Below are 14477 nucleotides of genomic sequence, written 5' to 3'. Positions count from 1 at the left end.
TGTCACTTGTGATCACTCAGTTAAACATGTGGTGCTTAATTATTGTGCATATATACGTGGTATATATTTATTCTTATTTGCATAACACATCATAAAGGCAAGCTTTGCTTTGTGTAAAAATTTCAGGAAATGTGTGTCTTAACTGTAAGACAGCTGTGACTAGGTTCAGGGTGTGTGAGCATGAATTTTTTTTTTTTTTGCTGCACGGCGTTAATTTTTAATACTTTGACTGGTTAGAATGCATTGTTTACTAGACTCTTGCTTGCTTTAAGGTGACTAACACTTCAATATGTTCTCATTTCTTTTTTTGCAAAAATTTTTTCATTCCATAGTCAAACATTAGGCTTGTGAGTAATGTTCACAGTACTGACTTTTCTTGCTTGTTCTGTTAATTGTCTTGAGAGAGACTATAATACTGCCTGCATTGTAATATCTAGTCTTTTATTGCGAAAGCAATACTACTCCCAAGAACGGCCTTTCGCGTAGCGGCGGCCACTTGGCACGTTTGACCTTTAGAATGACCCCTGACGTCATACCATGCCTAGTGACGTCACAGCGTGATACCAGGAGCGAGAGACGGGCTACCAACTCGGCTCGTCGGGTAATGGCGGCCGCTTGGCACGGTGCGCCGCGCTCCTCCCGCTAGAGGCGCTAGTGACGTTATGGCGTGACGTAATACCACGAGCGAAAGACGGGCTACCAACTCGGCACGGCGCACCGCGCTCCTCCCGCTAGAGGCGCTAGTGACGTTATGGCGTGACGTAATACCACGAGCGAAAGACGGGCTACCAACTCGGCTCGTCGGGTAACGGCGGCCGCTTGGCACGGCGCGCCGCGCTCCTCCCGCTAGAGGCGCTAGTGACGTTATGGCGTGACGTAATACCACGAGCGAAAGACGGGCTACCAACTCGGCTCGTCGGGTAACGGCGGCCGCTTGGCACGGCGCGCTTCTCCCGCTAGAGGCGCTAGTGACGTTATGGCGTGACGTAATACCACGAGCGAAAGACGGGCTACCAACTCGGCTCGTCGGGTAACGGCGGTCGCTTGGCACGGCGCGCCGCGCTCCTCCCGCTAGAGGCGCTAGTAACGTTATGGCGTGACGTCATACCAGGAGCAAGAGAGGGGCTACCAACTCGGCTCGTCGGGTAACGGCGGCCGCTTGCCACGGCGCGCCGCGCTCTTCCCGCTAGAGGCGCTGCATATGCAGTATAAAACACCTGCTTTCGCAACCTACCAGGCTTAACCAAAGCTAAGCCCCCAACAATTTTTAGTAAATATGCATCCGTTCAGGGTTATCTCATAAAATTTTGGTGTGCTATAGGAAACGGCTTAACCTTTTTATTATAATAATGATCCTCACTTGTTACATTGAGTTATACCAACATGGGCTGTGAACAAATTACTGGCTTCTTTAAAAGTTGATAAGCATTTTGGCAGCATCAACAAACTAGGCTTGCGAGTTTTGCATTTAATTGTTTGTTGAGTTGTTTTATTTCTGTACTTAAGTATATTGACACATAGCTCTCAGCAGAATGTAATTTACTGTAACGTAACCCAGTAGCATGAGTGTGCTGTCGCTTTTTGAAGATGTACTTGTTCGTTTTTTTCTTTCTTTTCTGTTTTTCATTTTACGTCATAGTGTTGATTTATGAATCAAACAAATATACTTGTGAGCATTGCGTTGTTTGGCACATGGTATACACTGCTTCTGCCAGCCCATCCACAAGCACCGAGATGCTTAGGTGCGGCAAAAAATTAATGCATAAATATATTGATGCTTCTATTATCCTATTCTATTAACGCGTGCAAATGGGCTAGGCTCAAAACGATTTTTTTATTAGGTACTTAGAAAACGAGCGTTTTGTTTGGTATTTAGTGTGGCACTTTTTTTTTATTGTTGCACTGCGCTGGGCAGTGATAGCAGCGCAAGTGTGCATGGTAGAACGGTGATCTTAGTCATTTCTGCTCACGAAAATACGAGGATCACATATGGTAGTCTTCTCGTCATTAAGCGCAGACAGTATTAACACTGAGCTGCCTTACTGCAGGGAAGGATACGTCGTAGCCCATCGACAACATGTCGGCCTCGCGCCTAGAGCAGATGAGGAGCCAGTTCCAGCAGAACCTGCAAATACGCAGTGGCCTACCACGGCCAACGCGGATCCCTGGACCAACATCCGCTGCTGCCAAGACCGCAGCTACCGCCAAACAGACCCCTCCTTCATTAAGAGCGAACGGCCATGGCCTTGCAGCAGCAGCTTCGCCAGCTTCACCAACTTCACGTGCCAATCTCATTGGAAAGCTTCAGAACGGAAGCGCCCACAAGGATGTTTCAGGCATCAGAAACGGTAGGTTATGACAGGTTTTCACATGCTCACTAGTGGTAGTGCCTTTATGTAATGCTGTTATGCAATTTTGTGTAATTTAGACTGTGGTCACTGCATTTGTGGGAATTAGAGGAACCGTGAAACCCTCTCTTCAGCTCTTTTCTATGTACCAATCCATCACTGTGCCCTTTCTTGGCTTCTTTGCATCAGTTTGACATGCAGTGCTTTGCAGAAACAAAGTCCACTGATTGCTGGTTTCACTGTGGCCATAAAAGTTGTGGGGTTGAAATGGGGGAGATAAACACGTATTCCCCGTTTAAGCGCGGCTGACATGGTTCAAAACCGCGCGGACCCCACCCCGTGGTCGCGTACGCTACTGAGCGCACGCCGACCACGGCGGGCCGTGCTCTACGGGAACAAAGGAACGACACACTGGCTGACACAAACAAGGCATTTATTGCTATAGCAACAATAACGCCAGCTAGCAACAAAATACACTGAGGAATCTAGGATGTCCGACTCACCAGCACGGCTACGAGCGAACGTCCGCCCACGGTAGGGCAAAGGGATAAACTCCGAGGCCCGACGGAACGAGCTGAGGGGAAGAAGTTTCCACACGAGGACGCCCGCGTCCAAGAGCGGAGCTTTGCGCGTGAACGTCCAACACGCTTCCCCACGCCGAGCAGAAGAGACCTACCCTTCCCCCGCGCGCGAGCGGCCAAACACGCCATCCGTGGCGCTGCTGTCGCTGCGACGCGAGCGCCCTCCCCTGTTAGCTAGAGTAACCAAACTAAAGGGAGTGCTTTTCGGGGGCAGCTAACAACAGTGGGGTGCAGTGCGGGAAAGTGAACGCAGGGGACGAAGGCGTCCCCACATCCCCCCAACCTTAAATAGACCCACGCGCCTGCAAGTTACATGCTATGGAGGAGTCTCCTGGTCTTCATGCACTTGAGGCAGGTCGTGCAGCGGAGGTCACGCCGACAGAGTGCACGCAGTCTTCCGCGGTATTCCGAAGGCGGCGTGAAGGTCTCCGCTGGGACGACTCGCATGGCCCGCGGACTATGTGCCCGCAGGCCCGCGAAGAGGAGGGCCGGTTGACCACTGCAGTCCAAGATTCCGCAGTAGTCGCCAGGGCAACAGCAGCCAGAGGTGGCTGCTGTCTGGTCTCGCCACAGTTGCCCCGGATGGATGCGGCGAACAGGATACAGGCCGCTCCGTCGCAGCAGGCGGCAGCGAGACGATGTGCACAGGACAGCAAGCCGCAGTGGCTCCGCTGGATCTGAAAGATTGCCAAAACACACTCCGCATGCCTTTAACATAGGTCACGGGAGGGGAAACGGCGTACACAAAGGCCTGGTGGCTCAATGCTCAACTCGCTAGCAAAACGTGTCGGGCGGCTGTGCAACGCAAAGTTCGAGTGAACAAAGCCCTTTCTTGAGTTGAACGAGAATGCTCGGTTCATGCGAGGTTAAAAAAAAAACAGGCGGCCAGCAAAGTGCGCCCCCTCTCAACACCACGGTCCGGTGGTCGTGTCACTTTTGACATGGCGCAGGCAGCTATGAATAGCCTTAGGCCTCACTACCACTGTGAAGGTCGACGACCCCCAACAAAAGAAAGACCCGAAACGGGTTTCGTGCGCGCAGCCGCGAGGAGACATCAGCGTTGTGGGGTGGTCCTCCCCGCTCACTGCACGAAGCAGCTGCTGAGTGATCGGCGCCCACAGTATCGGACGGTGTCGGAACGCCCGGTGCCGAGCTGCAATACCAGCGAGCTCGTTACGGCACCCGTGGCCCCAGGCCACCCGGCTCCCAGAGCCGCGACTCCCAGAGTCGAAAAAGAGACAGCGAGAAAATATATACAGAAAACTCGGACCACCAACGCGGCTTCCGTACTCACTCGCTTCGGGCTCGGCAACTCCGCGGGCGCTAGGCCTCGCGCTCCCTCGATGCGGACCAAGTGGTTCTTGAAGAAACTCCAGGAAGAAAACTTCACAAAAAAACATGCTGAGCATGTCGAAAAGTTCAAACATGCTGCAGCGCAATACACCTCGCACTCAAGAAAGCATGCCGCAGGTCCTAGCGATCAAAATTCACTCTAGGCCTAGCACTTGTCAAGTCCGGACAAAGAGCGTTCCTCGAACCGAACAGACTGTCGTTCAATGTTCCAAGAGCAGGCCCCACGTTGGGCGCCAGATGTGGGGTTGAAATGGGGGAGATAAACACGTATTCCCCGTTTAAGCGCGGCTGACATGGTTCAAAACCGCGTGGACCCCACCCCGTGGTCGCGTACGCTACTGAGCGCACGCCGACCACGGCGGGCCGTGCTCTACGGGAACAAAGGAACGACACACTGGCTGACACAAACAAGGCATTTATTGCTATAGCAACAATAACGCCAGCTAGCAACAAAATACACTGAGGAATCTAGGATGTCCGACTCACCAGCACGGCTACGAGCGAACGTCCGCCCACGGTAGGGCAAAGGGATAAACTCCGAGGCCCGACGGAACGAGCTGAGGGGAAGAAGTTTCCACACGAGGACGCCCGCGGCCAAGAGCGGAGCTTTGCGCGTGAACGTCCAACACGCTTCCCCACGCCGAGCAGAAGAGACCTACCCTTCCCCCGCGCGCGAGCGGCCAAACACGCCATCCGTGGCGCTGCTGTCGCTGCGACGCGAGCGCCCTCCCCTGTTAGCTAGAGTAACCAAACTAAAGGGAGTGCTTTTCGGGGGCAGCTAACAACAGTGGGGTGCAGTGCGGGAAAGTGAACGCAGGGGACGAAGGCGTCCCCACAAAGTGCACGGCAAAGAAAGGCAAAACCTGTAGCGATGCATGATTGACGCAGTACTACATGTGCTGTGTAAGCAGTGTTGCGCTTCATGTGCCAAGTATTCCTTTAGTTTAGGCACCTATAATCTTCATCTTTACACATTTCGGCATATTGGCAGTGACAGATGTACCAATTAAAAATGATCAATTATGTGGAAAAGAAAGAACCAGTAAAAGTCTTGCCATTGGTGAACGCGTCAACTGTGCTTTAAAGGGGTCCAGAAACACAATTTTAGTTAACTGTATTGCCTGTTGATTGCATACAGTGAGTTATAATGGTGCTATTAGCATCGGTAATACCGCATATATTCCGTTTTTTAATATTTTAATGTCCTCCCAAGAACAACTTCATGGCTCTGATGGTGTCGCCACACAGTGGCGGGTTTTTAGCAGCGGATATGACATCACCTGGCGCGAGCTTGATGATCGGACAAACAGTAAATATACTTCAAATTGTGTGAATAAATAGACACATTTTGTCACCTGTCTGCGTTTTTTATTAGATCAACAAAAACAACCTGTTTGTCTTAGATAAAAGCCCTGCAAAGCAAGTAAAATAAAAATACACCACCAGGGGCGCTCTGGCATGGAAACGACGCTGCCATTCTCAGCAAGAACGAGTTACAAAGAGCAGGCAACCATGGAGTACAAACTTCCGCGACGTGCTCTGGCTGGCTGTTTTGATTGGTTGCGCCAGGTGCCGTCATTGGGAGAGCGAAATAGGAGTGGGAAGCCCCGCCAAAATCGAGTTGAGGGCAGTGTTTTGTTTGCTTGTATTTTGAAATTTCTTCACTGAATAACTCCCGTTCCTGTGCATCGATTCCTGTAATTCTTTTTAAGGCAGCATCTGTGTGGCATAAACAACCCGCCTGAAGTATAGCCGGTATCCCCTCAAGCAGTGTTTTGCAGCCCCTTTAAGGGAAGAGATAGAAGGTGTGAAAAGAGGGAAAGTGAGAGTCAGCATAGTGGAGGGCTCCAGGTTAAATCACAAACTCGGGGGTTCTTTAACATGCACTGAAATGGCACCACACAAGGTTGCTTTTCATTTCACCTTCATCAAAATGCGGCCACCACAGCTCGGACTGAGCCATTGCATCGGGTGCTGCTTTCCAGTTCACTTCACTATGTCTTCATTTCACTTCAGTCTTCACTTGTTTTCACTTCACTTCAGTATGTAAGGTACAAGAAACAGAAAAAAGGCTACATTTTCGTCTTACTAAGGAAAAGAACAGTATCCAACTGAAGCTTCGAAATTCAATAGAGTAAACATTCCTAAGGATGATGGCAAATTATCTTGCAGGGTTTTAGAAGGCATGATGTGATTGCATATGAGTGCTGATTGATGGCTGGGAATAGTGCTCTTCATAATTTCCGCTTGTTCACACATAGTGGAGAGCTTCAGTTTGTGTTCACATTTGCTGTGAATTTGCACTTTTTTTCACATCGGTGCAAGAACTTCATGTAACACTTACTTGTAACACGGAGGAGGTGAACCAACTGTTGTTTCTGCTTCACAGGAGATCAGTGCTCTCTCACACAGACCACACATCTTGAGCAGACATTCAGTGTCCTTTGCTTCGGCGGCTAACTGCATCAATTTCCAGTACTTCTTGGCTGTCGCTGCTTCGAGTAGAGGTCGTCTATCACAAAAGCTTGCGCGTTGCAACTCATATTGGGCGCGATAGTACTATATATGCATGTAACTAATGAAATTCTAAGAAGACATTTGAAATAACAAGAGCAAAATTAGGTCTTAGCCAGGAAAAACTCAACACTTAATGAGGTTAATTTCATATTAAAGGCGCGGAGGCTGTCCTTTAGAACTGTTAGTCAATGCCGCTTGTATTTTCTTTCATGAGCAAATGTTTATTCCTTTGTGTTGGCATTTCATTGGTATTGCTCGCGTTTCATTTGTTGCCAATAGTACCCGTGCTTAATTGTTGCAGTCTGAATGAAGCATTGGCTTCAAAAATCATTATTGGTGCAAACTACTGCATGCTATTGTTGCAGAGGAGTGTATGCTGAAAAAAAAAAGCATTGGTGTAGGTAGTCTGCTCATTACTAGTAATATACAACTAAAAAACAAGGCTGCAAATGCCCCTCAAGGGGAGCCCTCTCAGCTGATAGCCTGGAATGATTCTCATGACTTTGTAGTTAATCCCCTTTGGCCTGTTTGCATGAAATCCCAAGGGGTGGCAGATAAAAGGGAACTATAGCTTAATCGGATTAACTGCTGTGTCATGAAAATCAATGGACGCCATTGGCGGGAGGGTCTTTTTTGAGGGATGTCTACTGCTTCATGCTTGAGTTGTATCCAGCTATAGCAGCTTTTGTCACCTGTTAGCCTAGGTATTTTTCATGGGAGAGCTGTAGCAGTCAGTCTGCAGGTGGCAGACGCAGATTTTATGACCAGACCTAATTCATTCTACCAACTTTTCCAGGGCAACACAATGGGACTCCTCGCTCTTTAACCAATGGGACGTCGCAAGCAAGGACTCCAGTTTCGAATGGCGTGCGGTCACAGGTGACTTCCACGGACCAGACTTTACCACCTGTTGTTAAAGGTGGTGTTCTCATGACCATGACAACAACCCAACTGAGGCAGCTTTCTAACGGACATCAAAACTCTTGCGTATGTTCACTTCACTTTAGTACACGTAGTGTATTTTGGAGTGCAATATTGCCGGTGAACCATTGTAGAATGGCATTTGTCCTTTCGGTAACACTAGTGTAGCACATTGTATTATTGTATTACACATTGTATTATTGCATGTCTGCATAGAGTGAAACTGTTGAAATGAGGACTGTCGTTCACAGGAATATTTAATTTTTATCGGTACCATGTGGGGCCTACCAGAATCAGCTGCTAAGAGTTGGGAACATTTGAATAAACGCATTTAGTGACACATTCTTTGGTTGTCGCAGTACGTATTGGCATTAATGTAAGGTTCCAGCGTACTAATGGGCAAGTGCACCTTCATTTAGATCATTTGAAGTTATTATGCAACATGTGATGCAGGGTATGTGTCTGGGTAGTAGTGTATTTATTTTTTGCACACTGCAGCCTCGCATGAGTTTTCACAGTGTAGAGACTGAGAAAATGTAAAGAGAAGTTTCATGCCTGATACGCCTTTCATTTTCTCAAAACCGGTGCAAGGTTTAGACTCCTTTGATTGTGAGGAAAGAAAATGCACATAACTGGCTCCCCTGGGTCAATGGACACTTTAGTTGTGCTTTGTGGTATGTGGTGGTGGTGTCCACCTGCAAAAAAAAAACGTACTTTCGCACAGTATTTCATGCTTAGCATGGCTTAACTACGTCATTGTTTTTTCTTTCCTCTGCGTTTTTGAGGCGGTGTGACATCATGATTAACCAGTTTTCCAAAAGCATTGTTTCGGGCTGGAATGAATGTCACTGATAGAAGCTCTGTCAAGTGGTTACATTGTTAATACTTGAAATTACTGAACTTGATACTGAACTTACTGAAGAAAGTTTATTTGCTCCAGGTTTGTGAGATTCATCCCATCGCGTTTTTTATTCTCAAGTGAAACGTGACAGTTTTATGTGCAGACATGAGCAGAGTTATCTAGAGTGCTCGCACGGTGCTCTGCAGACTACAGAAAGCGAAATTTTAAAGCACGTCATGGTTTTCATAGAAATTTCTTCTGCTCAAATGCTGCCATGTACCTTTAAAAATGACAAGCTTACGTGCGGGCCTCCAACTTAGTAGATGCACTACGATTTCGATTTATGTCTTGCGGCGTACCACTACAGCACTCTAGACAAGGCCTGAGCTGCCAGATTTCATCGTGAATTCTACATGAAGTAAAGGATGTAAAGAGATAAACAGTATGTGTGCAGATCATAAGGAATGTTCAGTGCATTGTTTCTGTTGTGGTGCACTTATGTATGGTAATAATTTTTCTCGCATATTGGAGCAACTCTTGTGGGAGCAAGTAAGCAAGCTGCGATGTGTAGGCGTTGCAGCATTTGATTGTCAGATGTCTGTGTTGTGTGCGAGCTACACGAGGTAGTCATTGATCGTTTTGTAGCCTCAGAACAACCCTCCCTGGCGAAAATCTTTCCCAGCCCAACAGAACAATTTCCAATTGGTTCCAGTTGGAACCAACTGGGTTCTAGTTGGTTCCAACTGGAACCAACTGGAAATTGTTCCATAAACCAGTTGAGCTGGGAAAGATTTTCACCTGGGCTTGGCGTGCTTTTTTGACTTAGCTGATGAGAACGAAATCTGAGACCACTTCTGTAGACTTTGTTCTGCACTTCAGATAGCAAAACAGGAAAGGATGACTTGTGGGACATCAGTTTACTAGTGCACAGTGTATATAAATATTTGGTTGCAGGGATCTCCAAAGCTTGCAGCCAAGCCCATTTCCAGTCCACCTGTGAGGACAATGACCCCGGTAGCACGGACATCAGCCATGCCTTCAAACAGAGCTGTTGCAACCAAACCCACTCCCAAACCTGTCTCTGCTGATCCGCCAAAGAAGGCAAGTTACAACATGGATGCAATGCCATTGTTGGCATAGTAGGTGATGTACCTGAGTTACATGGGCCAGTGGTTCCAGCAAGGTTTCGAGTTTGTAGAGAGGCTTGCAAACTGAATTTATGTCCATTGGTCATTCATGGCGAAGAAAACAGACATTGCATGTGGAGAGTAAAGCTGAGGTACTACTACTATTGTTGACAGCAAAAGTTACTAACGGGATGTGGATTTGGAGAAAAAAATTGATTTCGGCACAATCACATAATCCTATTGCCTGAAAAGCGCGAAGGTATGATAAGTGCGTGCTTGAACGGCACAAGATCGTCAAGGTGTGCTCCATCCACTGGTAACATACTAAGTGAGCTAATTGCAAGGCAGAGCTGAAATTTTTCTTTTTTTTTGCAGAACACATATCCTGTAAGCTTTTTCTGCCAATACATAGCACCTTTTTTTGTGTGTCTACAGTGACACTTTTCTTGCTCTGAGCAACCGTGCCTTTTTAATTTCTTTTTGCTTGAATTCTCTGGATACAAGGGGTAAGTTGAAATTGGCCATACCCACTAAAGTGTATTGTTTTTGTCTGCATCTGCTGCTGTGTTGTTGTTCAGGAAGGAATCAGACTTCTGCTGTTTGTACTTCGAAATTATCATGTGTGTCATCTCGTTTCTATTATCAGAGCTGAGAAAGGGTGTGCCTTGTTCAGAGGCACATTCCTAGTTGTTATCTGTTTAAGATAGCACCAGAGGTGTTATCTGCTTACTTGACTGATTGCCTACCTTCCTTCTGCATTTTACTTCAAGTGTGAGGACAGCACTATTGTTTCCAAATCTTTTGGACCAGGAGCACTTATTTCTTTGTTTGTGCCTGCAGCCTGCCGTGGCAATGGCTAGACAGGCCCGACCTACAAATGGTGTCACATCCAGTCCACTGAGGACGCCAGCGGCTGCGAAGGCCGCTGTGCCTCCCGAGGCCCGACCCCTGGGCCCGAACCAAGAACGGTGTGACATCTGCGGCCGGGGTTTCAACAAGGACCGCATCGAGAAGCACAGGACCATCTGCCAGAAGGCAGCCACCAAGAAGGTGAAGGTCTTCGACGCGACCAAAATGAGGACCAAAGGAACGGAGGCGGAAGCCTTTGTCAAGAAGGGCTTTCACAAGAAAGAAGTGCCTGTGAGTGGCTATATGCTATTAGCACGCTGCTGCGGACTTGTGCATCAGTTTTATCATGGCATTGAGGCTTTGAAACAAGAGCATTGCATTTTACATGCTGCTTTTATGCATGAACCCTTTGCAGTTCTTGTCATGTAGCTCTGTGCAAGAATGTGCAACAGTACAAGCAGAAATTGTGAGAACAGCATGGTCACATGTAAACGATGGAAATTTAAGGCATATATACATTGAAAATTGGACTAAAAAGATAGCTGTCCTCAAAATTCAATGTCAGGCTGACCTTGTGCCATATCCTAGAGAGGAATCAGATGGGCCAGTTGGTGCATGACACAAAATTTGCAGTGCAACAAATGGGACAGGGTAGAAGGCACAGCACTGATGTCTTCTACTCTGTTCCGTTCGTTGCACTGCTAATTTTGTTCATAATTAACACTGCGCGAACAAAAACAAGGAGACAAGCAAAAAAACAGACAACACACACAAGCGCAGACTTCCAACTTTTATTCGAAAAGATTGCCGCAGTCTTTTTATACATGTCGAGGACATGTGTTAGACATGTCGAGGACAAGGCACGTGGCTCATGACCTTTGTCTTTTTGAGGTAAAATTTGCGCGTGTTTATGAGTCACTTGTGTGCCGCTAGGCGCCTGGTCATTAACGTGGATTGTTTCGGACATTCAGAGGAGATAAGCGCACGTGTTTTAAATGTCACGGATGGGTTTGAGGGTGTGTTGATTGTATCCACAGAGGGTATAAAAAGACTGCGGCAATCTTTTCGAATAAAAGTTGGAAGTCTGCTCTTGTGTGTGTTTCTGTTTTCTTGCTCGTGTCCTTGTTTTTGTTCGCGCAGTTTTAATTATGAATGATTCAAACCAACTAGCCCGCCAGAAGATACTTTTGAACTAATTTTGTGTTGTGCTCATATGTGAGAGTACCTTGAAGAAAAGTTTGTAGGTACATTAAAGTGTATGCCTCGGGCCCTCCTCAGAGCCTATTTCAGATTAGTCGTTGAAAGAGTCCACAGCCACACTAGAACATCTGGCTACCAACATCTCTTCTCCTTCATGTGACTTAGTGATGCCAGTGCCCATACTGTATGAACTGCTTATGTGCGAAAGACTGATAAAAGCTTTCCGCACTAATAAAAGACTAATAAAAGACTAATGAGCTGTTCTCACCCCCCCTATCCCAGGTGAAGAAGCCCAACTGGCGTGCCAAGCACGAGGAGTTCCTCAATGCGGTGCGTCAGGCAAGAATGGTGCAGGAGCACTTGGCCGCGGGCGGCAAACTGTCGGACCTGCCGCCACCGCCGCCCTCTGAGAACCCTGACTACGTGCAGTGCCCCAAGTGCCTGCGCAAGTTCAACGAGACTGCCGCGGAGCGGCACATTCCGCGCTGTAACCTGGCCCCCAAGACCACAATGAAGAGGCCTGCCACCACCCTCAATGGCCGCAAGTGAGGGAGCTGTCATTTATCAGTGGCTGCTGGTGGCCTCGCTGTACATCTGTGACTTGGAGGTGAGCTCATCACCTCCTGATTCTTTTCTGGTTTATCACTTACATTAAGAGACCTGCACTGCAGGTCTGCATCGGTAATCCTCTACCTTCGCCTCACTGTTTTCCATTTAGAGGTGGAAAGGAGACGCATCTGGACTTCAGAATGAGCGTAGTGGAGATTCGGATGGTTGAAAATCTTCAGCCTGGCAGCCTAAAACGCAGAGGAAGTGTTTGGTACCTACACGTCGACACTGCTCCATTGGTTTCAACCAGTCATAAGGCGACAAACCAAAAAACACCTGAACATAAACGCAGACATGGTTCAAAGACTATGGTTGTGGTACCCTGTTTTGGGATTACTGCTGCTGCTGTGGCTAAGTGGCTATGGTGCTCGGCTGCTGACCCGAAAGGCATGGGTTCAGTCCCAGCCGCGGCGGTTGAATTTCTTTGGAGGAGAAATTCTAGAGGCCCGTGTACTGTGCGATGCCAGTGCACGTTAAGAACCCCAGGTGGTCGAAATTCGTGCTCTATCACAGAAGTTATGACTGCCAACCACTTTTCTTGATGGCAACATGTGAGCGTGAACTTTCCTGTCGAACACTTTAGGCACAACCATGAACTCCTGAAAGAGATGCGCAATGAAGCTGAACCACCACAAATAATTTGCCATGAACCCTAAATATTTTTTTTGCATTTTCAGTAATTTATTTTACTGTTTCATTCATAAATAAAATGAAGTTTTTTGCTTTTTCCTTCCTTTTGTTCTTTGTAGTTAAATGGAGCAATGAACGAATCGGTATTTTTTTTTCATTTTTTGGCAAAACGATTTGGGCAGTTTGAAGGTTTGGAAGGGTTGGAATAACCTGTCCGAAATAACTGCAGTTATTAAGAGTCTTAAATGACCAAGAGCAAGCTTGAAATTTTCTCATTCAGCAAACAGTGAATTTCAGCAGGCAAGTAGTTCACACTGTCACTGCTGCAAGGTTGCCCATAAAATGGTTCTTAGGCCGCAAAATAGAAGGTTTTGAAATTTTCGTTCAGTCAATGTGCCACCCTGATGCGAAATTTGGGAAGAACAACAGGAAGACTGTGAAGAACCAACGCCAAAAGTTTCAGTGGGCCTCAAAAAAAATTACCCTAGGGTAAGCCTTTGACAACTATTTGTACTGCGACCAGAGATGAACGGATACATGACATGAACTTTTCTTGTTGAAATGTGTGTTGAAATATATATATATATATATATATGTTCCTTTTCGTATACCTTTGCAGTGGCTGATAGTCTTCCCTGGAGATGATTGCTTCAGACTCTGCACCTGCCATGCGTGGTTGAAGTGCTCAGCCTTTCGACATTCAGTAACCTGTTTACCACGGACTACTGATTGCTGCTAGTGTTTTATGTCTCTACGACGGCGGGCTGGATTGACCATTACATGCCTTCCACATGCTTTTTAGGTGCATTTCAAGGACAGAGAATGCAGTGTTGTCTGGGGAAGATGTTCCCAGTGATCAGTGTTTATTTTTTTCATGGCGACTGAATTTTTGACTGCAACCACATCTGTAGCTGGTGATACCTTCTGCATTTAACGCATTAGACTGAGGTGAACTTGCATTTTGCTAGTTAGATACGGCACACTTCAGTTGGCATGTCGCAAGAAATTGTTCCTTTCTACTGCACCCAAATCTGGAAAATCAAATTGTTGTGGATATTAAGGAAAATTTCGCTCATTTTCTGCTAGCTCGGAGCCTTGCACATAGAGTAAACAACTATAAAGTTCCTGATTAGCCATTTATACTGAAATGCATTGATACACATGCTTGTCTGTGCCGTTGACGCATTGTTGATGCTGGCATTGTTGCTTTAAGATATGTTGATTAAGCTTGCAGATATTTCTACCTGCTGTGATGTGGCACTTGTTCTAGTGTTTATATAAATGACTGTGACCACAAGGTTAAGGTCAATCCTTTTGAGAACTTGGAGGCATGTAAATAAACACATTTTTTTCTTGTATTCTGCTGTGCAGTCTCTGCAATGAGTACAACTGAGTAAAACTCAAAATCTGATCTTGGAAGCCTACAGGTTTGAGGGACCCGGGAGGTACGACAAAGCTGACAAAGTTGCACTTCTCACACGACCAGAATGTGATTTGTGCA

At 46.9% G+C, this 14477-nt stretch overlaps 1 protein-coding gene across 1 annotated transcript; it reads left to right on the top strand.

The window, feature by feature from the left end:
• The first annotated feature begins 2031 nt into the window (after positions 1-2031).
• LOC149331690 (uncharacterized) lies at positions 2032-14334 on the top strand. The gene is made up of 6 exons (XM_089556821.1): positions 2032-2348; positions 7596-7786; positions 9516-9662; positions 10529-10828; positions 12020-12344; positions 13596-14334. The coding sequence occupies exons 1-5, from the start codon at positions 2078-2080 to the stop codon at positions 12284-12286; spliced, it is 1176 nt and encodes a 391-aa protein (XP_089412947.1). The 5' UTR covers positions 2032-2077; the 3' UTR covers positions 12287-12344; positions 13596-14334.
• Positions 14335-14477: the final 143 nt, after the last annotated feature.

This window comes from Amblyomma mixtum, chromosome 8 (genome assembly GCF_055824585.1).
Source record: "Amblyomma mixtum isolate Tamu chromosome 8, ASM5582458v1, whole genome shotgun sequence".
Classification (NCBI taxonomy): Eukaryota; Metazoa; Arthropoda; class Arachnida; order Ixodida; family Ixodidae; genus Amblyomma; species Amblyomma mixtum.
This window is presented reverse-complemented; position numbering and strand designations above follow the sequence as displayed.

What these genes read in the sequence shown, in the direction of transcription:
- LOC149331690 (XM_089556821.1), top strand. Translation starts at nt 2,078, where the DNA reads ATGTCGGCCTCGCGCCTAGAGCAGATGAGGAGCCAGTTCCAGCAGAAC. An exon ending in CTGCTGATCCGCCAAAGAAG is followed by an intron (nt 9,663 to 10,528) that starts GCAAGTTACAAC and finishes TTGTGCCTGCAG; the next exon opens with CCTGCCGTGGCAATGGCTAG. An exon ending in TTCACAAGAAAGAAGTGCCT is followed by an intron (nt 10,829 to 12,019) that starts GTGAGTGGCTAT and finishes CCCCTATCCCAG; the next exon opens with GTGAAGAAGCCCAACTGGCG.